The sequence below is a fragment of the Chinchilla lanigera genome, unplaced genomic scaffold (genome assembly GCF_000276665.1).
Source record: "Chinchilla lanigera isolate Chin_1 unplaced genomic scaffold, ChiLan1.0 scaffold00068, whole genome shotgun sequence".
NCBI lineage: Eukaryota > Metazoa > Chordata > Mammalia > Rodentia > Chinchillidae > Chinchilla > Chinchilla lanigera.
In genome coordinates, this window is record NW_004955469.1 from 11,502,429 (window position 1) to 11,525,213 (window position 22,785).

Consider the following 22,785-nt stretch of genomic DNA (forward strand, 5'->3'; position numbering starts at 1 on the left):
CTCTATTTTCACTTCATAAGAGAAAGATAAAGTAACATTACAAAAGTCATACAATGAATAAATATAGAGCCAAGACTTGAACTCAAGCAGTCTGACATAATGGTCCTTACTACCACTCCACATATACCCTTACTGAAATGGGTGGTATGTATCACTTCCAATTCACAAGAAAAAAACTGAGGCCCAACAGAGATCAGTGTAAAAAATATCCCATGTGCTGAATTCTTACATATTTAGCAGATATCATACTATGTTTTTTATCAATATCTTTTCAATACATACATATCTCACAAGTTGATGAGGGTTTGCCTCCTTCCCTGTGAGGTCGAGAGAAGACAAACTTGAACCTCCAATTCTATACCTTGTGGAGATCTAAAGTCCTCATGAAGATTGCCACATTCCCAAGTGTTCACAGCCACTTCCAAATTCAAGTTTGTATATTGTCCCTTAGTGCCAATTTTTTGTACATAAAAAGTTGGCCTAGAAGTAAAACTTTGCTCTGGAGTTCTACCTAAAGGCTTCTTATACAAGGCAATTTCTGTGCTTAAAATGTGTGGCTTTAGGGGTATAACAATAAATAGAGAAGAGACTTATACCTGAGAAGTACGAACAATCTCAAAATGAACATTAGGCATGCTCGCTCCTACAGTTCCAAGCAATCCCTCAGTGAGGAACTGTCATAGATGGCTTCACTTGTCCTCTCTTCCTTTCTTTTTTCAGGAAATATTCTATCAGTATTTTCACACAGAAATATGGACATCCATGATTTCAGCTCTGTCATCTGCCTACAGACAATTCACATGAAGGTAGTTTTCCAAATAAAGATAGTTTCATCCCGTGAGGATGACAAATGCTTACTTTTATAGTACAATTTTCAGCTCAAGCAATCTGATATGATGGTCCTTACAACCTATACCTTTGTGCTTTGTCACTCTCATGAAAGTATAAGCCACCTGGAACATGTTTGATACCGCTCACTGCTATGTATTTCCCTCCAGGCCAAGAACAGTTTTCAGTAGACAGAGGTGCTCAAGAGCTATTTGCTGGTTAGCATGAGACCAGACACTGAGTTACACAAGGACGCAGAGCTAAGTTTGACATTAGACTAATACTTCCTTCACTGAACACCCTCTCTGGACAACACTCACTCCCTATAAACCTCTGTTCAGGACTAGAGATATAGCTCAGCGGCACAGTGCCTGACTCCCAATCACAAGGTCATGAGTTTGATTCCTAGTACCACAAAAACAAAACAAAACAAAACAAAAACCTATATTCAACAATCACTGTATTTCCTTAAAGGGCAGTTTATTAATCAGAACCGACTAAACTATGGACTTAATTTCCCCCACTGAAATGCATAATATCCATCTTCCCAAGCGACCATGAAACATGATTCCAAAATGACCTACTGATTATGTCTTGGTAAAAATGTAAAAGTAAAATTTAAAGGACTTGATTGTGCTGACATAAAATTCTTTCATGAAGCCCACTCTTATTAATCATTTCAGATGAGTCAAAGTAAACATAATCAGTCAAAGCTTTAAAGGAATTCTTGGTCCAAAAATGATTACTTTTCCCCTCTTTTTCTTTCCTAACATCCTCCTTCATTCCCTCCCTCATTCTTTCACCAACTTTTACTCAGGAAAGGACACAAGTGATGACAGCATTTGTGAGATTCTGTAGCAATAACCTTCTACTGACTTCAACCTCATAAGAATCATTTCAAGAGGGCCAGGTTGTATTTTTTTGTGACTCAGTGTGTGACATAGCTAAAGACTTAATGAATATCTTCTTACAACAGGTAATGAATCAGGCAGTATTTTCAACCAGTTCCCATTTTCTTGTGTTCTGTGTTTAAAGGCACCCAGAATAAAATCTAGTTTTGGATACCAGAGGTTGTGAAAGTTTATACTTTGTTCCATGTAACAGTTCAGGAAAATCATAGCTAATGGGTCTAATCTATGACCTAATATGTTTAAGGTCAAGATATTTATAATGTTTCTCTCCAGTGTTTGCCTATGTCAAATAGAAAAATAAGTGTTCAGCTCCACGTTGCAACTACCCTGACTGAGACTTTAGAAATCTCTCTCTGTGATGTTGAAACATTACAAAATGAGAGGGAATAGAGAAGGGAGGTAGTATCAGTGGGAAACACCTTAAATTCTTGGTTCCTCATTTATTTCTTCCTGATTGATACAGCGCTCCTAATTCTTACAAGGTAAAACCTCTTGAAATGTTTCTCCTACAGTGTTACTGCTCCTATCATTGATATTTCTGAGAGGCAGGAAAATAGGCCTTAGTGTCATCCTGTTAACATCTCATATAAGCAGTGGGAATAATGATGAGATTAATATTCTAACTATAATTCAGAGGGTCAATTTGTATAAATCTACTCTAGAGACTTTCTGGGGGCTTACAGGAAAAAAAAAACCCTCTCAATCTGATTTTTCTGTTGCTGAGCTTCACTTCTTAGATGCCAGAACTCGTAAGAACCTCTTTTCTGCAGCTACTGAAACGTACCTCAGAAAAATAGCCTTCTTTCTACTCCTGCCCCTATTTGGGAATAGGGTTGGGTCTTCATCTGTCACTTGAATAGTCTTTTATGTGACCTTCTTTTGAGCATTTTTCTCCTCATACTCGTCCTCCATCACTACCAGAGTGATCTTAATAGAACAAGATCTAGCCAAGTTACTCTTTTATTTATAAACCTATTAATGTCTCTTTACTGTCTGCCTAATAAAGTCTGGAGTTTTTAATATGGCTTCTAAGGTTTTTCTGCACAAGATGATTGTTTCCATACTCATGTTACACCATAACCTCACCGCACCTTTCCCCAGGCCTCCACCCATCCATAGAAGCAGCATAATGGCTTCTAATTACTGAGCCTTTACGCTCAGCACTGCGCTATGCTTTACATAGACTAACTTGTACTTCGTTCTTACAACAACACTTACAGCTGATGTGATTACTATTATAGTGTTACAGGGCACTTACAGACACTCAAAGCTTGTTAAAGGCTACCCACTAGTCTCCATTCTCTGGCTAGAAAATCTTTTTCCTCCCCATCCTATGTAAGAATTCTTCCCAGTCTTTAAAATCCTTATATCATCTATTCTTTGAAAGTAACCTCAGTAAATCCTGATTCTTCCAACTTCTTCCTCATCTAAATTTTACATGGAATGTCCTTCATCAGCTTCTCCATAGAATGTTTCTTAAAACTGATTATAGCAGTGATCACTAGCAGCTTAATATATCTGTTACCTACCTTAAACCATGGACTTTCTTTTATGTCTAGTGTATTTATGACATCCTTTATCTTTATGTATACTGTGGTCCTGGCACACAGTAGATAATAAATAGTTCACTGTAGCATTGTTTTAGGCTCTAAGATTCTGACTGGTTTCCAGTGTTGAAGCAGAGGGGAGGTACATGCAGGATAAAGACAAGAAAAAGTTCTTGGCTAAGATAATTAAACCTATGCCATTACACAGAATGAGAGTTGAAGGTAAGTCTGAACCTGTTTAATACTGCCTGCATGAACAAGGCATCTCCTGGCACCCAAGAGCAGCTACAGCTGGGATTGGAAACTATGTAGACTTGCTAGCTTTCAAAGTATTTTTTTATTAAAGCACACAGATAAGATTAGTATAAATTTCACTCACGTAAGAGCAGCCTCCTCTTCTTCCTGAGAAGTAATGAAATAATTAAATAGAACTGACCCTTGACCTGAAACTCCCTGCCCCACCTCTCCCCACTCTGATGCATCACCATTTCTCATTCCCTTCTGCAGCTCTGCCTCCACGCTGAAGTTCATGCAACAGCGTTCATCTCTAGGCCATTTTCAATTAATTTCCTGAGTAAAATTTCATGAGACACTATCAAACCTTTTGCTGAAATCAAGATATATTACATCTACCTTATTCCCTTAGTCTACTAATCAAAAAAGCAATCAACTTTGCCTGGCATGATTTGTTCTTTTAAAACCCATAATGCTTATTGCTCATAATTCCATTATCCTAGATAGTATTTTTTTCCTCTTAATATTTGTTCCACTATATTAACAGGGATTGAATTACTAGATGGTTGTTTCTAAGATCACGTTTTCCTCACTATTGTGAAAATTTGCTATCTAATTTGAAACTATCAACAAAATGGTATTTTGCTGTTCCAGTAAATTACAGAAATCTAAGAGAGAGGCTCCCAGAATCTCTTGATTGCTCTCTTTCTTCTCAAGGCTCTGGTCATCTTCCTGAGCCATTCCAAACCACTACTCATTATTCAATGTCTCCCAAACAGTAGCTTCTGATAACTTATTATTTGATAACTGTATCACTAATGCATGACCTTAGGTTTGGGAAAAACTTACTGATTTCTCATCTAGATCCATTCTGGAAGAAGATGGTATGGTGGAAAAGGCAGAAATACGAGTTCAAATCCTGAATGTACTGTTTTCTAGCTTTGTCAATCAAGTTACTTTATTTATATTTTAGCATAAAGTAAATAATACTTTTAAATAAGAATATCTACAATGTTATAATTTTTCCTTAATTTTTATTACAAAAGAAGCATGAAAGAACTTTTAATGATGCAAACATATATTTTCCTTGTGGTTCCTTGACCAAAATTCCACTCTCCAAAAGTGGCAATAGTAGTTTGATATATATGCTCTGAGGATATTTTTAATAGCTAAACAACATATAAAATCAAATAAGTGAGGAGCATCAGGATGGTGGAGGAGTAAGCAGCAAAGAAAGAGCCTCTCCAAGAGTCAGGGGCTGGACTTTGCAATATAACAACATGACGGAGACAAGAAGGAAGGAAGTGGGTTCCCTGGACCTAGAAAAGATCTGAAGTGAGAATTGAAGCCCACAGAGAGAGAACGGAGAAACTTCAATGAAGATGAAGGAAGTAGCCAGTGGTGCATTCTCCCTGAGATGAGACTCACTTCTCAAGAGGAACAGTTTAAACTTGCAGACACAGGTGACTGCTGGCATCCCCAGAGGCCTCTAAAGAGAGATGCTGCAGTGGAGGGGAGCAGTGGACATATAGGACTGCACTAGCTCACGGGGAATGCTGAGGGGTCCATCATCCTGCATGAGAGAGTGATTGGTCAAGAGCCTTCTTGGAGAGGGGCCCACTGAATTCAGAACTCAGAGAGGCTGCAGACTCCATCTAGCATCTAACAGCTTCAGGCCAAATGAGTCTGGTCTCAGCTAGAAGGTGCAGGCTTGCTAAGGTTATCCACTACCATGCCAAAAAGCTACTACTGGCTTTCTGGGATAAATCAGCACAGATCCAGATTCTCTCTCCATTATCTATCATTGACACATTATCTATCAGTGACAGCAGAGACACACCTGGAAGTGGAATTTTTCTCTCTCTTTCTCCTTTGTTTTTTGTTGTGGTGGTGGGTTTTTTTTTCTCCTTCATTGTTTGATCTCGCTTTTATATGAAGGTGAATATGGCTTCTAGCTTCTTTGTGGTTGTGTTTCTGTTCTGTTTTTCTTTTTAGCTCTTCCTTCTCTCTGTCCCTTTAGTCTTTTGCACTGATTTCCCAAAGTTAGCATGATCCTCTTTGTCTTCCAGCCTTACTTCTAATCTCTTACTCTTCTTCCAATTCTCTATTTTCTCCCTAGCCCATTTTCAATTTTAACTGCTAAGAGCAAAATTGATATATTAAGAACTTGTATACTACATATAATTTTCTGGTTTGTTTTAGATTCTGTTATATAACCACAAATTTAGTTCATATAGTTAAAGGTGGCAAATTAATGGTTCGCTCAGTTTGTCACTTTCTAGGCAGTGTTTGATTCTATTGTCATTGCTGATGATACCATTAGAGCCAAAAGTGACACAATTATTCTAAACAGCTGTTCTTCCTGGTATTACAAGACTGAGACTGACTGAGGGTCACAGAAAAATATGTGACACAGTGCCAAGGAATCAGGGGCTGGACTAAACAGGCAGAAACTTCTCATCCCCAACAAACTGAAGACATAGGATCTTGCAACAGACTCAAAACCCCTAAACCAGCTACACCTGGAAGACACCTCAGAGAAATATTCATTTCCTAAGTGTTCTAAATATCAGCAATAAAGCAACCCACCATAGGCAAATTACAAGCATCACCCCAGGAATTAAACTTAAAAAAAAGAAAAGAAAATGAGAAGATAACTTAAACAGGATGCAACTCCAGACATCCAGTTTAGCAAAGACAAATCTACAGGGCAATGAGGTGGGACAATCCAAAATCCACCCACCTGGTCTTTCTGAAGTGGTAACAACAAAGCAATTGAATGAGGCTCTAGAAATAAATCAACCCAGAGATAACAGCAGAAATGATGTCCACAGTGAAAATAATGCTTAGTGACTCTAGAGCAGACACAGACAAAAAATATAGAGGAGCTTAAGAAAATTATGGAAGCAATGAATGCTCAGCACAGGAAAGAAATGAAATCTATAAGGCAGATTCAAGCAGATATCCAGGAGAATAAAAATTCCACTGAAAGTATCTGCAGCAGATTAAGCCAATGTGAGGCCAGGATCTCAGATATAGAAGATAGGCTTAGGGCTAGCAATCATAAAAAGAAAAAATTTTTAAAAAAATAGCAAGGGACCATGAGAAATCAATACAGCAACTGCCAGATGAGGCAAAGAAGACTAGCTTAAGATTCATTAGAGTCAATAAAATAGCAGGAGATAGCCTGAATGATATTAAAAAAAAAAACTCTTCACAGACATCATGGCAAAAATCTTCCCTGGTATGGAAAAGAATTTGACATACAGTAAGTGAGGCATATAGAACTCCAATTAGCCATGATCAAAAAACAATCTACAGCCAGGCATATCATAGTCAAGATTACAGAAATTTAACACAAGAATAGAATCTTAAAATCTGTCAAGGAAAAGAAATGAATAACCTATGAAGGAAAGGCTATCAAAATCATAGCTGACTTCTCAGCACAAACTCTCAAGTCAAGGAGAACTTGGAGCAAAGCATTTCATGCTGTAAAGGAAAACAACCTACAACCTAGATTGATGTACGTTGCAAAACTGTCTTTCAAAACTGATGGAGAAAGGGGCTGGGGATTTAGCTCAGCGGCAAAGCACCTGCCTGGCAAGCGCAAGGTCGTGAGTTCGGTTCCCGGTACCAGAGAAAAACCAAAAAAAAAAAAAAAAAAAACTGATGGAGAAATAAGGTACTTCCATGACAAAGAACATCTGGGAAATTTATGACCACAAAATCAGCATTCCAAAATGTTTTGGAGGATGTTCTAGAAAGATATAACAAGGATTACAACTCCATGAACCCCAACAGAAGGAACCCTCCAGGCAAGGCAAACAATTAAACAGGGAGGAAAAAAGGAGCGGAGAGTCAACAACAGGAAAATAATATGACAAGGATAAGTTATAACTATCAACGTTAATGGTCTCAATTCACCAATCAAAAGACAGATTGGTAGAATGTATCAAGAGGCAAGAATCAAAAAATTATGCATACAAGAGACACACTTAAAACAAAAGGAAATTCACAGACTGAAAGTCCAAGGATGGAAAGCAATACTCCATGTGACAGAAACTCAGAAAAAACATGGGTAGCCAGTCTATTTGCAGAGAAAATGAATTTGCAACCAAGACTGATTAAGAGAAATAAAGAAGATCACTACAACCTTGTAAAGGGAACAATACAAAGATAATAATCATAACTATATATGCAACAAATTCCATGCAATCCAACTGTATAAAACAAATATTAACGGGCATGAAAAATCAAATAAGCACTAATATAAATGTATTGGGGGATCTCAATACCCCACTGTCACAAAAAGATGGATCAACTATACAAAAAAATCAACAGCATTTTCACTTTACTCAATGTGAAGTCCACTTGTGAAATGCTCTAAGTCCTTGAACACTTCAAGAAACAGCCTGAGCCATGCTACTGCTTTTGTTCTGAATACTTCATTTCCTGTGCATCTCTATTTGTTTGTTTACAAGATGGTGCAAATCCATCCGAGCATATCCATCATGCCCTTTATTGAATATTTACCATATGGCTAAGACTGTGCCAAATTAAGCTTTAGTGCATTATCTTCCTTAATTCTGACTAAACCCTTTTGAGGTTAGTGGAATGAATCTCATTTTTAACTGGTTTTGTTTCTTATTAATGATGTTATGAGTTACATACTTAGTATGTATACAATTTCTTTATATATGGTTTGCAAATGTTTTCTGTCATTTTTATGGTTCTTTTTTTCATTTTATTAAGTGTCTGTGAAGAATAAAATTCTTAATTTTGATGAAGTATAAGTTATTAATTCTTCCTTTGTTGATTTGTGGTTTTAGTGTTATATCTAATAACTTTTTCTAATTGAAAGTCACAAATATTTTTTTCCCCAAAAAAAAAACATTGTTTTCACTTTTATATTTACATCCATGATCAATTTTAATTTTTATGTAGAATGTGAGGTAAGAGTCTAAGTTTACTTTTATATATGGATTATTTCCAATTATCCCAGGAACACTTCTTAAAAAGACTATCTCTTTCCTCACTGAGCTGTCTAGGCACTTTTATCAAAAAAAGTGTCTATTGATAAAGAATTAAAGATTTATTTTTAGACTCTCAATTATTTTTCTCCTTGCTCAATCTCTTTATTTACTTGGCTTAGAGAGTAAGTTTTGAAATCAGGTAGTATAATTACCCCAAATTTGTTTGCTTTTTAAATGCTATCACCTATTTCTGACCTCTTGTGTTTCCATATATTTTAGGCTACAAAAAAAGAATGTTGTGAATTTGATGGTGATTACACTGACTTTATAAATCAATTTGGGAATCTATATGCCATCTTGAAATTACTAGTTTTTTCAACTCATGAAAATGTAATGTTTTTCTTTTTTAGTTAGATTATATTTCATTTCTGTCAGCAATAATCTTTTATTTTCAGTGTATAAGATTTTCTTCTCTTTTTATTTATTTTTCATCATAGAATTGTTTCCTTAGTTCACTGGATTGCATCCATCCATGCACCTGGAAAAGACAGGGAGGGATATTTATGTTTTGTTTTCTTCTTATTAATACAAAGATATATAGTTGTGTTACTTAGTATTGCCTCATGTTTCTTCCTTCCCTCACACCCTCCTTTTTGTTGGCTTAGGCTAAATCCTTTAACTAGAGGTACCCCACATAGTCACACAAATAGTCTACTAATTTCATGCCCTTTGGTTGTCTTCTATTTTCATTTTATTGTTTTATTTAATTTTCTAGAGTAAATGAGCTCAATAATTTCACACATACATTTATCAAAGCATGAATTAAAAAATAAGTTGCAGGTTGCTGCTGCTGCTTGCAGAGGAATTGGGAAGAGTATTAGTAATTACTTTTCTGTCAGAAACTCAGTTTCTAAATTCTCTTTATAAACACAAGATCCCTTCCAGACCCATTTTTACTGCATCTGACACCTGGTTCTCTATTGAAGGATATACTGAATTTCTGTATTGTCTTTGACCTGAGGAACACATAACTCAATTATTCAGCTCATCTTTTTAAATATTTTTTTCTACTGCAGGATAGTTCTAATTATTTCTTCATTCTTGTTGGCTTTTGGAATTAGCTTACCTCTGTTATCAATTTAGGCACCTGAGCTTGCTTCTCTAGCGTGTAAAGTTTCTTCAATTTGTGTGTGGCACACAAAAGGCCAACAGGTGTCTGGGTTTTTCTTTATCATTGAGAAATCCTATCTAGCTTGTGTGCCAGCAAGTCCTGCTTATTATGCTTCTGGAGATGTAAATGGGAAGGATACCATAAGCATTTGAAGGGAGAATGTTTGAGAGGGAAGAGGAACAGAAGACACATGTTCAACCATGAGTACTAGCACTGGAGTGTATCCATCTAGAAAAGCAACATTTTACTAATTCCTCTAGCTAGCAATATCAGACATTTTCTCTTTCAAAAAGTATAAAACAACTATATTACACCAAAACTCTGTATATCACACACTTTACAAACTTAGAATGTATGAGTCAATAGACCTCAGTACATTGACAGAGTTGTACAACCACAACTACAGTCAAACTTAGGTCATTTTTGCCATCCCAAATCAAAACACTCTACCTAGTCACTGTCATCTCCCAATCCCTGTCCCCTAAATCTAAGTAACCACTGAGATACTTCTATTTTCATAGACTTTCGTACTCTGAGAATCTACTTTACTTTTTTTCCAAATAGGCCTAATTCACAGTGTATATCCTAGTGTGTCCCTGAACATTGGCTCTTGTTTTCTTTCCTCTTTTCAAATTCCCCCAGCACTTTTCTGGTGCAGGGTAAGTTTTTTTTACCAACTGTTGACCCAGCACAGTCACACAATTACTCTTTATTAATCTCATGCTCATAAAGGGGCAGAAGAGAGTGTGTAAAGCAAAAAATGGTAAAAAGAAAATAATGAAGTACTCATATGGGGGCTGAACAGTTATGAGTAATCTCCAAAGGACTGCCTAGCCAAACAGTTTAAGACAGTTGCCTTCTTTAAAATACTCATTTCTCATGGCCCTATCTCTTTAATATTCTCAGTGTTCTTGGACTAATTTAAAACTCCAAATAGACCATACGTTCGTGAACATGAGAAGGATAGCAATGACTACACTGATCTCTCTCCTGCTGGACTCCCTGAGTATGCATTAATAGAGAATGGAAACTTTTAGGGTGGAAACAAATCATGTTAATAACTGAATAAAAAACAAAGAATTCCTAGAAAAGGAGACACATCTAATTTAAGGAAAGATTTTTAATAAAACTTTATACTTATGTACCTCAAATAATATTGGAGATGAGGGGATTAAAAAGAGACACCCCAAGATCTCACAGACATGAATTTAATGTATACCTACTATAGTGTCATGGCACTATACAACCAAAAGACCATTTCCATTTTAGGCACCTTGAGATAATTTATATTCCCATAAACATATTTCAAATACTGTTTACATTGCGTCAAAGTGCAGAGAATATTGACCAACATAGAGAAGAAAATTGCCAAACAGAACACAAATGCAGATCTGGGTACTAGACAACAGAGATATAGGAATATTGTCACACCACATATACAGTCAGTTTTGTTGACAAGTAATCCTAGCATCTAGCTTATTTTCAAGCAATAACAGCTTCTGTAAAATCGATTAAGAAAGACAGGATACCCAACAAATGTACTTTGATCAAACATGACTGTGAGAAAGTACTGAGAATCCTAAATTAAGAAGTAGAATGAATCAATAACAGATCATAATGCTTTAGAAAATAATAACCTAAACCACACAACCTTAGGAACCCAGGTTTAGGTGCTCACCAGTCTCTTTGCTGGGAATGCTGGACACCAAGATGTGAACCTACAGGCATTTCTTTTTTAGTGGCCACTACAATTTCATTTGTAAACACACATGGTTACTATTGTGAGGGCAGGCTCATTCTCAGAACATTGTCTTTGTTGAGTCCACAAAGTGACACTCCTATATATGACATACATGGGTACCTGGACTGAGAAACCTCCTATTTGGAGGGTCAAGATTAAGCCAAGACAGAGTAGAACCTCTTGTTTTAGGCTGCCATGGTTGAGATGACTCAGGCTGGGCCACATGTTTCTTTCCAAGGCAATTCTCCTGCTTACAGAATGACCTCTCATCCATTATTTTGATTGATTTTTATAACAAGTCAAAAAAGAGAGCCAAAGAGGTAAAAAGACCACCAGGTCTCTCTTCAACTTAAATTAAACCAGTTTTTCTTCATCTCAAATGAGTAAAGATTATCTCTCCACTCTAAGAGGGATTATACTATAGTTATAACCCATTCAAGAGATTTTATTTTATCCTTCTTGCAAGGCTTTGACTTTCCTTAACATCTCTTCAGGCATAAATTCAGAGTGGTTCATGGCTTTTCTTAAACAGAGCCCATGCTTCTTTAGGATGTTTTCTTATCTGAACTATTTGATATTTACAAATCGATGAGGCTAAGAAATCCATATAACACTAATAAAAGCTTTGTAATAAGGGGAAGTGAGGAAATAAGACCGCTACACCTACTTTTATGGATTATCTGATCCTACCCACTCAATTCATCAATTAAGAAAGTAAAGCTGGTCTACCACTCCCAACTATTAGAACAGTGCTTCTTCTAATTCTAAAAGGGCAAGGTGTATGTGTGTATGTGTTTATGTATGTATGTATGTATGTATGTGTGTGCAGGCATGTGTGTAGGGGGGTACTGTGAACATCCTAGCTGATTTCAGTAATCTGATTCCATTTTCTCACACCGATTGAATCATCTGTGGCCTGGATGGTAACCTTTATGCTAGGGCCACACCCCTCACTCTGGCAAGCTGCAAAGAAGACACAGGTGACAATGAGTTTCCTAAGACCTCTGTCTGTAGCTACCAGACAGCCGGATGGACATAAACGGGCTGTGTCATAGGACAGAGAATTACCCCAGCATCACTGGCATGTATGTGATGCCCTGAATGCACTGCCAGACATCTAGTGAGGATGTGTGTTTGTGGGAGTAGCCCAAGAACCATTACATGTTAGGGAGTTTTAATATAATGGAAAGAACATAAGGGTCAGTGTTTAAACACTAAGTCAAGATCTGCCTCTGCCATATACCAGCTTTTATAGATTTGAGCCATGTACTTCATCTCTCTGTTCCCAAGTATTGGTTAAGAAATATTTAATGAATGTCTGTTTTATATTGGACATGGCAATGAATAAGAGAGACCCAGTTTCCTTTCTTGGAAGCTCACTACTTAGCCTCAGTTTGCCAATTTATAGTTAGGGACACTGATAATACCCGTCTTGCCATGCTGTGAGAACCAAACATGAATGCAGACAGAAAAGCACCTTGAAGTCCCTAGCTCTTTCCAGTTTCCCTTGGGGCAGAAGTCAGGGCTTGTTCCTGACCCAGTCAGCAGCCCATCCAGTCTCTGTATGTGTGGTTTCATTCCCTCCTCTGCTATCACAGAGAGGTGCTTCACAGAAAGTATACTCTGCATAGTCACCACAACTTCTTTGGGCTCCTTCCACAGGTGAAGTAGTAGCCTCATCCCGGTCTCACCGTTTCCAGAAATATGCCTTCTCCAGGCCCCTTCCTGAGGCGCTTTTGGTCCATAAGCATTTGCTTAGGTCGAACTTCAACTCTCCTACTGCAGAGTATTTCTATCCTGTTTCTGGAGGATACAAAGAGGTTTACTCTATTCACATTCGAGCGGACTCAGTGAATAATAACTCAGTGGACACCTACAGTAAATTAGGTCAGCTTCTCTAAGATCCAGTCAGTTCTCTGAATGTGGTCCCTTCCAGAATGGTGCCTTTTATAAGTTCTGGCCCTCGTCACAAGAGCGTATCACTCTTCTTCTGTCATTGGTCAAAAGTAGTTTTCTTTATTTCCATCGATGTTGCAGCAAAATATCAGAAACAGTAGCATAGAACAACACAAATCTTCACAGAATAACACAAGATTTCATAGGCTGGAGATCAGAAGTCTACTCTTCCAGGGTGAAATGGTCTGTGATCTTGTCTTTCCTTGCTTCTGCAGCATCCTGCATTCCTTTTCTCAGGGCCTCCATCATCAAACCAGCTGTGTAGCATCTTAGTATCTTCAAATCTCTTCCTCTCTCCCCACTTCTCTCCAATCTCTCTCTCTCTCTGTCCCTCTCTCTGTATATCTGTCTCTGTCTTTCTCGCTCCCTTCCTCTTTCTCTCTTTCCCTCTTCTCTCAGACCTCTGCTTCTATCTTTGCATTCTTCTTCTGATTACTATCCTACTTCCTTATTTCACCCACCAGGACCTTCATGAATGTTTCTGGTCAACCTGGATAATCCAGGATAATCTCATCTGTAAAGATTTTCGCCATGCAAGACAAAATATGCACAGGTCCTAAGGAGAAAGGCTATGTGTGTGCATGTGTGTATGTACATATGTGTGATCTGCCCACCATACTAGTCTCCTCTCAGGTTCTCTAGCCTGGAGAATCTAACATGACAAGTACAGCTGGGCAGGAGTTCCTCTTTTCTCCTTCTAGGGTGCCACATGACTTCAATGTCCTTCTAAAACCAGAGCTATCCCCTAAAGGTTGGTCACACAGACAAAGTGAAACATGATTACTGACTCTCATTACCCAGGTGACCCACAGGGTTTCCTGTGCACTTAGACATTGGACTTGAAGCCTGTACTAGCACATTTTCACCCAGTGGGGTGGGGCCAGGGTGGTACTCTCAGGAAAAGCTCAGTGATTCTCCAGCTCCCAAGTTCCTTCCATCTCTACGTTACTGATAGCCTGTCCTCATCTTTGAGGACAACCTTCTCCCCTTCTTCTGGGACTCACCTGTCCAGAAAGTGGCAAACCCATTCACATGTGACAATCAATGCTTGGAAGAGGCTCAATCAGCAAATGAAGCCTGAAGGCAGGAATGGATGGCTTATGATAGGGTCAATCGATAATGGAGGAAGTGCTGGGTAGACTTTCATCATATCACGTGTCATGTTTATCAGCAACCCAAAGGGTCAGGAGCAAGACCATGAGACTCAGAACCAACCCAGTTACCTAGCTGCAGCCTGCAGTGACTGTGAATGCAAAGAGGACTGTATCTTGAGAGAACCTTCCCAAGGCATCACTTACAGCTCAAAGGTTTGTCCAAGTTCCTGCTACTCCTGGGGTGGGGTCTGTCTTTGTTACTTTTCTTGTTGCTGAGACAAACTACACAACACCCACAATTAAAAGAGGCAATGCTTATTTAGCTCACAGTTTGTGAAGGTTCCAGTCCAGGGTGGCACATGGCAAATGGGCAACAGTTCATGGTGTTGGAAGACAGCAAAAGCAATGAGGGAGAGCGAGACGGAGAGGGAGATGGAGAGAAGGCACAAGTCCCTTATATTGCATGTAGGTTACCTGCCCTAGGGCGGGTGTAACACTGACATCCTTAATCCCAGCATTGGACCATGAATCAATCACAAACTCTTGATTCAGCCGTCTCTGAAAAGCCTGCCCCCCCATGATCACACGAGGCTTGGGGGGAAATCCAGACACAAATCATAGCAGGGTCTATTTGAGAAGGGTTCAGAAGGGTCTTTTAAAAACATTTTAAACCCTTAGGGAGGGGAAAGGAGTTGGAGGAAGTATAAGAAATGCTGGTGTTAATCTGGGCTTCTCTGAACCTGCCTAACTATAGACTCCTGATGGATCTGAGAACTCCTGATGGGTCGGAGAAACCTATGGGATCCATATGCCAGCCCAGCTGCAATGGGAAAATATCAAGGTGTAGACACGTCCAAAAGCTATGTCCAAACCCTAACTTCTGGTATCTGTAAAGCTGACCTTATTGGAATAGGATTTGTGCAGATGCAATTAAGGATACTAAGACAAAATCATGCTGAATTTAAGATGGGATCTAAGTCAAATGACATATTTCTCTATGTTAGACAGATCTGAGACAAGGCTACAAGGAGCATACCTTGTTGCAATAGAGGCAGAGGTTAGAGTGATATGTCTATAAGCCAAGCAACACTAAGAATTGCTAGCAACCACAAGAAGCTAGGAGAGAGACATGAAATGAGCGCTCATTAGAGCCTCTCGTTCCGAAGGTATCAGTTCTGCTGACACCTTGACTTCAAACTATTTGGCTTCCAGAACTGGGAAAAAAAATATGTGTCTGGGTTTTTAAAACCACTTAGTTTTCATGAATTTCCTATAACAACTATAAAAAACCATCACCCAAGGGTGCTGCAGCAGGGGACTGAAAGACCCCATTCTGGCGATGTAATAATCTAGGCATGTGCAGAGATGTTCTTAGTGGCTTCTGGGCTCCAGCGCAATGTTTCTCAACCTTTTGAAAACTAAACCATCTTGATGAACAGAAAAGCTTCAGTAGCTGTGCTCCATGAAGGCCCTCCCTCCTCACAATAAAGCAAAGCAAAAATCTGAGTATCAACGCCTTGGAAGAATTGAGTTGAAGACTGCAAATGTCCTCACCACTGAGTCTAACCCCGTTCTTCCGATGCATGCATAAGAGTGAGCAACTGGAGAGGCAGGTTTTAGGATGGACTGATCATGTGTTTTCCATTTTTAATCTAGGGCTTATGCTAGAATTCAAAATCTTGACTTGATGGAAGAAGAAAAATGTGTTCCCTTGACAACATTCTAAAACATAAGAAGTAGCATATATCAAAAATGCCCATGGCTCTTCTTAAAAGGTCACAGAACGCCTCAACCTGTTGATTCCTCAAGGTTTTATTAATTTATAAAATTATGTCCATCACATGATCATTTTTTATCATCTTGCTACTCTGAATTGTATGTCCCTTATTAGTCTCAGCTACAGGGGCCATAAATTCAGAACATCTAAAATGTATACTCTTACAGTTCATTGTCTATATGATTAGTATTATCTTTCTGCCTTTTTCTGGCTTTTCTTTATCCCATGAAATACTGCAATAGTCTAAATACTATCCAACCAGTAAATGTTTAGTTAAGGAAAAATAAAACAGTGATTCTAGGATCCTGAAGAGCGCCCCATTACTCCTCCTCATCTCCATTATAAGCACATTTTCTGCCAGCCACAGAAAAACTGCAGTTCTAAAGACTGGGGCACTAGGGTTGGAATGTGAGTCCTCATTTTGTCACTGCACAGACTGGGCATGTCATTGTCACTCTCGGCCCCCTTACCTTTTTGCTTGAAAAGCAAGGAACATTACAAGAACAGCTTGCTTAATGAGGAATGATCCTACTTCAGGGAATAAGTAGCGATGTGATGAACTGATTCAAAAAGTGATGACAGTCCCATTATTGGAAGTTCTGAACACCCCTCCATGTCATGGTAGAAGCAGTCCCTGAAGTGATTGGAAAGCAGATCTCTCTGTTTCCATGACTGATCAATGGTTTTTGAGTACAGATCCTTTCATTAGTTCCCACAAAGAAGCAGGTCAGAGAGTGACAGTGCACGGTTTATTGCAACTGTTTAAAAATTTTAAAAAGATGAACTGTCAAATTTATAATGTCTGACTCCACAAGGTCTGTGGAATTCCTCCCCAAAAACACATACCGGTCACTTGTCCCTCTCTCTCTTGATCTCATTGAACTCTAATCACAATCAATCTTTAGAATGTAAAGAATAAGGATACGTTTGTAACAGCAGGTGATGCCTCCTAGGTATGTTGACATGTGCTTGTTCATCAAAGTGCTGCATAAAGAAGACTATTGTGTCCACAGTGGCTTTTGCTATGGCTGTTTACATCCCTGTCCCAAGGGATACTACATACTACCAGATGATAGAAGTGACGCTTTTCAGAGAGATGAAAGTTAACAACATTGACTTAAAAAATGGACATTCCAATCTTGACTGACTCATCTAATGAGAAAAGGTCTGCATATAGTGCGCGTACTGACCCATGGCACCAAGCCTCATAAAATCGTAAGGGTATTAATATGTTCCCACACTAAGAAGCACTGAGAAGTGAAGATTTATTTTTGTCTCCCTCCCTTCCTGCCCTTCTTCCTGTTTTCACAGCACTCAGTGTGACACACATATGCCAGAGATCACAAGGTGGAAGATGAGGAAGAAGCAGGTCACAGAGTGACAATGCGCAGTTTATCGGAACTGTTTAAACATTTTAAAAGGACCAACTGTCAAATTTATAATGTCTGACTCCACAAAGTCTGTGGAATTCCCAAAAAAACACACATGTCACTTGTCCTTCTCTCTTGATCTCACTGAAATGTGATCACAATCAATCTTTAGAATATAAATATCATTGAAAATGTACAATGACCGGGACTGGGGATTTAGCTCAGCGGCAAAGCGCCTGCCTGGCAAGCGCAAGGTCGTGAGTTCGGTTCCCGGTACCGGAGAAAAACCAAAAAAAACAAACAAACAAAAAAAAGAAAATGTACAATGACCAAAGATATGTTTCTAGAGGTTAGGCATTAAAATTTAGAACTATCCCTAGGGGGGTGGTTGAATAGAATTAAATCTGGAAGAATGCCCTTGTCACAAGTATAAGAATAGCTATATCTCAGAATCGCCTGGGTGACTTATAAGAATTTATTTAAAAAAAACTCTCATGGTAATTGAAATGGCAATAAGATACTGTGTTTTTTTCTGATTGGCTGATAAAAATGACAAAGTTCTGACAATACCAGCAATTGAACATAAAGTCTTGGGAAAGAACACTAATACATCAATGATGGGAGAGTATAGTATAAAGTGGTGTTTCCAACTGGGAAAACATATTTACAGGATCTAATGAAATGGAGAATGCACCATCCCTGCCACCCTCTGTTAAAGCAACTCTTGGACATGTATACCAAGAGACATGTGCAAAACTACTTATAGTAGTGTCATTTGCAACTGCCAAAACCAGGTCACAACTCAAATACAGACCAATACAGCCAAAGAAATTGTAGTATTTTCACAAACAGATTCAATATGGTATCAAAATAATGAGCCCTGGATCAAAAGAGAAAAATCACAAAAGAACAGTATGATTCCACTGATATTAAAAAGTACCGAATATGAAAATCTAATCAACATGAGGTTTGGAACTATAAACCCAGGCAATAAGGCCATAAAGCAAGACAAAGGAATTATTAACACAAAATACAGGATAGTGGCTACCTCTGAGGAAGGAGAGAAATCTGTGATCCAGGTGGAGGACAAGGGACTGATAGCATTCTAACTCTTATGCTTGGTCATAAGAATGGAGACGGTAGTTTTACTGCAATCTTTAGCCTATGTGTACATGTTATCTTTGCATGTTTGCACATGCTAGATGTCATAATAAAATTTTAAAATATGCACATTCCTAATCTCCATAGCTTATCTGTTGAATTTAAATCTTAGGCTCTGGGGTCCAAGTATTTTTCATAACTTTTTAAAAAGATTTGGATGCATTATTGGGTTAAGAACCTCTCAGCTACATATCAGTACCCAAATAAAAGTACTTTAAAATATAAATCAACATTAGGCAATCTCAAGAGAGTCACAAAAACAGAAAAGATCAGCTTAGGGAATGTATGGAAAGGAAAGGTGTCTTGTAGTTCCATTGTTATGACCGGGCTCAAAGCTGATGTATAACATAAACCTGAGAGAATTAATTACCTTTGTGTCACCTCCATCAGCTTACCTGAGCCCTGTTCCTGTTAAGCTCTTGGGTTATGTGAGCCTGAGGTAATCACCCTTAACTACTCAGCCATGGAGCAAGCTCTGGCTGTAGTTTTCGCTACAAAGATGGAAACATGATATGGCAGAAAGTTCCCTCATCTAGGACTCATCACAACAAACATTTACCCTGGGCCCAGAAGAATGATCTGTTTGTTTTTGGTTCCGTCAGCCCCCTTCTCTGAGGCCTAGCTTCTTCATCTGCCCTTTTCCCTCACAAAATTCAAACCCAATGGGACAGCAGAGGTAGAAGTGCTTTGTAAACTGTAAGTCCTACTCTGAATGTCCAGTAAGCTCAGTATCACCTCAATTAGTATTTCTTTGCCCAAAACAGAGACACAGCCTGTCAATTTGGGCTTAGCAGAATTTTTTGAATCCAGGAATTTAGGAGCCCTAATGTGTGGATTAAATCTGGAAGAATGCCCTTGTCACAAGTATAAGAATAGCTATATCTCAGAATCGCCTGGGTGACTTATAAGAATTTATTTTAAAAAAACTCTCATGGTAATTGAAATGGCAATAACATACTGTGTTTTTTCTGATTGGCTGATAAAAATGACAAAGTTCTGACAATACCAGAGGGACCTGAAGGCTGGTCCAGAGCTTAGTACATCTGCATCTCTCTCTAAAACCACTACAAATTTGTAACAAGTTCATTCTGAGTCTACCTTGTTTGGACCTTGATTAATTCAGAAGGGGATGTTCATAAACAGCCAAGAACTACTGGAAGCAGCATGCAAAACAAATGTGCAGCCTGAATATTCATGAGTAGCTTTGAAACAAACTTTAACCTAGTTTTGCTTCACCGTCCAAATTAAGAGTGCCAGATTTAGGAAATAAAAATGTAGGACACTCAATCACATTTAAAGTTTTTAGTATAACTGGTATAGCTTTTAGTAAAGTACATTCTAACAATTGCACGAGAGACACTTACACTAAAAATCATTTGTTGTTCACCTTAAGTTTAAATTTAACCAGATATCTTGTACTTTATTTGGCAACCCCATAACAAATTGAGATATAAGCATATTTTTCTCTATCTTACCTTGGGAAAATCTGCATAGAAGAGAGTTATGAAATCCTATGTCTATTACTTAGTAAAAGAGGAAAGGGTTGGGCTGAACTTGTCATTAGACAGACTTACACAGTTCCCAGTTTATATAACATATATAACAGATCTCAAAGAAAACAGGACAGAGACTTATAGAAAAGCCTCATCATTTCAGACAGAAAAAGGGCACACCAGCCTAGTGCTAGCCCATCCAAGACACTTTCCAACAGCTTCTACCCTTACCTCTGGGCATCTCTTTAGAACGTTCTGCTTCAGGTCCATCCAACAAATCCATCTGGGAGGCCTCCTCAGAGGGTACACGGCGCCAGGACCAGCTCTGGTTCCCAAGGTCATGCAGTGGAGGAGAATATTCCAGCTCACAAGGGAAGTCAAAGCTGCACTCCAAACCTGCAATGATAGCTAAGAGTTAGTGGAAGAGTGTTTCCCAAATATGGCCCTTTTACTCCAGAAAGTTGGGCTTAACCTCATTCACAACCTTCCACCTATCTAGGGGAAGTGAGCTGTCAGTTCCATTGGTGACTAGGCTCTATAAAGAAACAAAGGAGGGGCTGGGGATTTAGCTCAGCGGCAAAAGCGCCTGCCTGGCAAGCGCAAGGTCGTGAGTTCGGTTCCCGGTACTGGAGAAAAACCAAAACCAAATAAATAAAGAAAGAAAGAAAGAAACAAAGGACACTAAGAGAAAAACAAATGCATCCTTCCTATAACTCACGTATGGGAGGTATCCTCAGAGAAGGTTCATAAACCAAAGAGCTAACAGACTACACAGTGAGAAGCTCTGTGCCCTTGGCTACCTGGTGAAGGGAGAGGACATGGAGGTCACGTGAGGGGGGCCTGCCTGAGCAATCAGTTAGATTTCACTCTAAGTCTGGCTCTGAAAAAGTAAACTCTCTGGCCCTCAATTTCATCACTGTACATTGGGGATGGTGGTATCTACTTCTTGAGTTTTCCAGGAGACCTGGTGGTAACACATTAAGATCTACATACAGTTCATACTCAGGAGAGATTCTAGCCAGGCTCTGCCCTGTCTGTCTAAGAAAGAGGTAAAAAAGAGTGGAAGTTACGCACAAAGCCCTGCTCTACCAGCCCTGTAATGCACCCTACAATCTCCCTGCCAGTGAAGAAGGCCAAGGCTACAGGAATAAATCAGAGTTTCCTCTTTCTTAGAGAAGGACTGGGTAAGGTCAATGGGTTGGAAGAGTCAAACAGAGGCAAGAAGAGACCATCTTCTGGGACATTTATGATTTTTCTGTGTGATTCTTATGGTGAAATCATCTTGTGGCTCAATTATCCCATATTTGCTCCAATTTTGGGGTACCCATACCACTCACTTCTCTATTCCCCACCTTACTGTCCATTACCCAGAGTGGCTGAAGAGCCTTGCACATGGTAGGCTCTCCAGGCTTACAGATGGATTAACAGAAGATGTACTAAAATGCAAACCATTCAGCCACCTGCCACTTCACCCTTCCCCTCAATCGCATGGCTATGAAAAAGAGATAATGTGACATAAAGAACAGAATACTGGACAAGAAATATGGGATATGTGGTTGGGGTCCAGGCTGGGCTCATCATTTCTCATGGGTAAATTTTATTTTGCTCAACTGTAAAACAAAGGGTTTATAAATGAGATGATTTGGGAAACAAAAGCACCTAGTGAAAACTGGGCTCTGCTCCAGCTTTGCCACTGATTTTCTGGTGACCTTCAATAAATCACTTAACCTTTCTGGGCCTCAAGTGTCTCAAACAGAAGATCTAGACCAGATGTCTTCTAAAGTTCCTTCTCCACTGAACTTTATTATGATTCCAAAGTCCTTGCTCTCAGAAGGGTTTTAGCTAATTTGATACAACAATCTGTGTGGTAGTACTGCACTAATGGGTGCTAACCCCCAATTAGCATTTGTGCTTTTAAACAGCTGCTTTAGGGGCCACTGCTTCCTCCACCACCAAGACAAGTCTGGTTTTGGGAATTTCAGGACAGAGCAGAGAAGTGGGGCTGATTCTAGCACAGACCGCCCCTCACTGATGGTTCTTTAATAACATGCATAGGCAGCTGGCCCTGCCTGGAGTAGGAGCTAAGATAATTCCCAGTGACACCAGCCAAACTATCTAAGCTTAAGGAAGGAGGAAAAAAAAAATCCTTCAATTACACTTCCATTAAGTATCTTTCTGCTTCTTGGCCAGTAGAGATTTATGTTCTCAGCTGCTCTCTAGGAGCTGCCGTCTTTCTGGTCCTAAGGTTAATACCACTCGGCCTTTCATGATTCGGACAATTCACCTTTATAATGGCAAGCTGAAATTATAGCTCTTGCCTTGTTTGAGTTGACATGCCATTGATACCTGTGTATTTTATTGGCCCAGGAGATTCTATCTGCTCCTGGCTGCACTGCTACTATGCACACAGTTGATGTTCAGGAATCTGAACGTGCTTGCCAAACACCTGGTTGTGACAGCAGAATGCAAGGAGAAAATGCACCCTACACTTTGTATTTTGCAACATCAGAATGACTCTCAAAAGGAAAG

At 39.0% G+C, this 22,785-nt stretch overlaps 1 protein-coding gene across 1 annotated transcript in view; it reads right to left on the reverse strand.

Moving 5' to 3' along the window:
• The window catches only part of Alk (anaplastic lymphoma receptor tyrosine kinase), a 701,863-nt gene that overhangs the window by 453,056 nt on the left and 226,022 nt on the right, over positions 1 to 22,785 (reverse strand). The window contains exon 3 of the mRNA XM_005400546.2: positions 20,488 to 20,652. Within this exon, the coding sequence (XP_005400603.1) occupies positions 20,488 to 20,652 (165 nt within the window). The remainder of the gene's footprint in view (positions 1 to 20,487; positions 20,653 to 22,785) is intronic.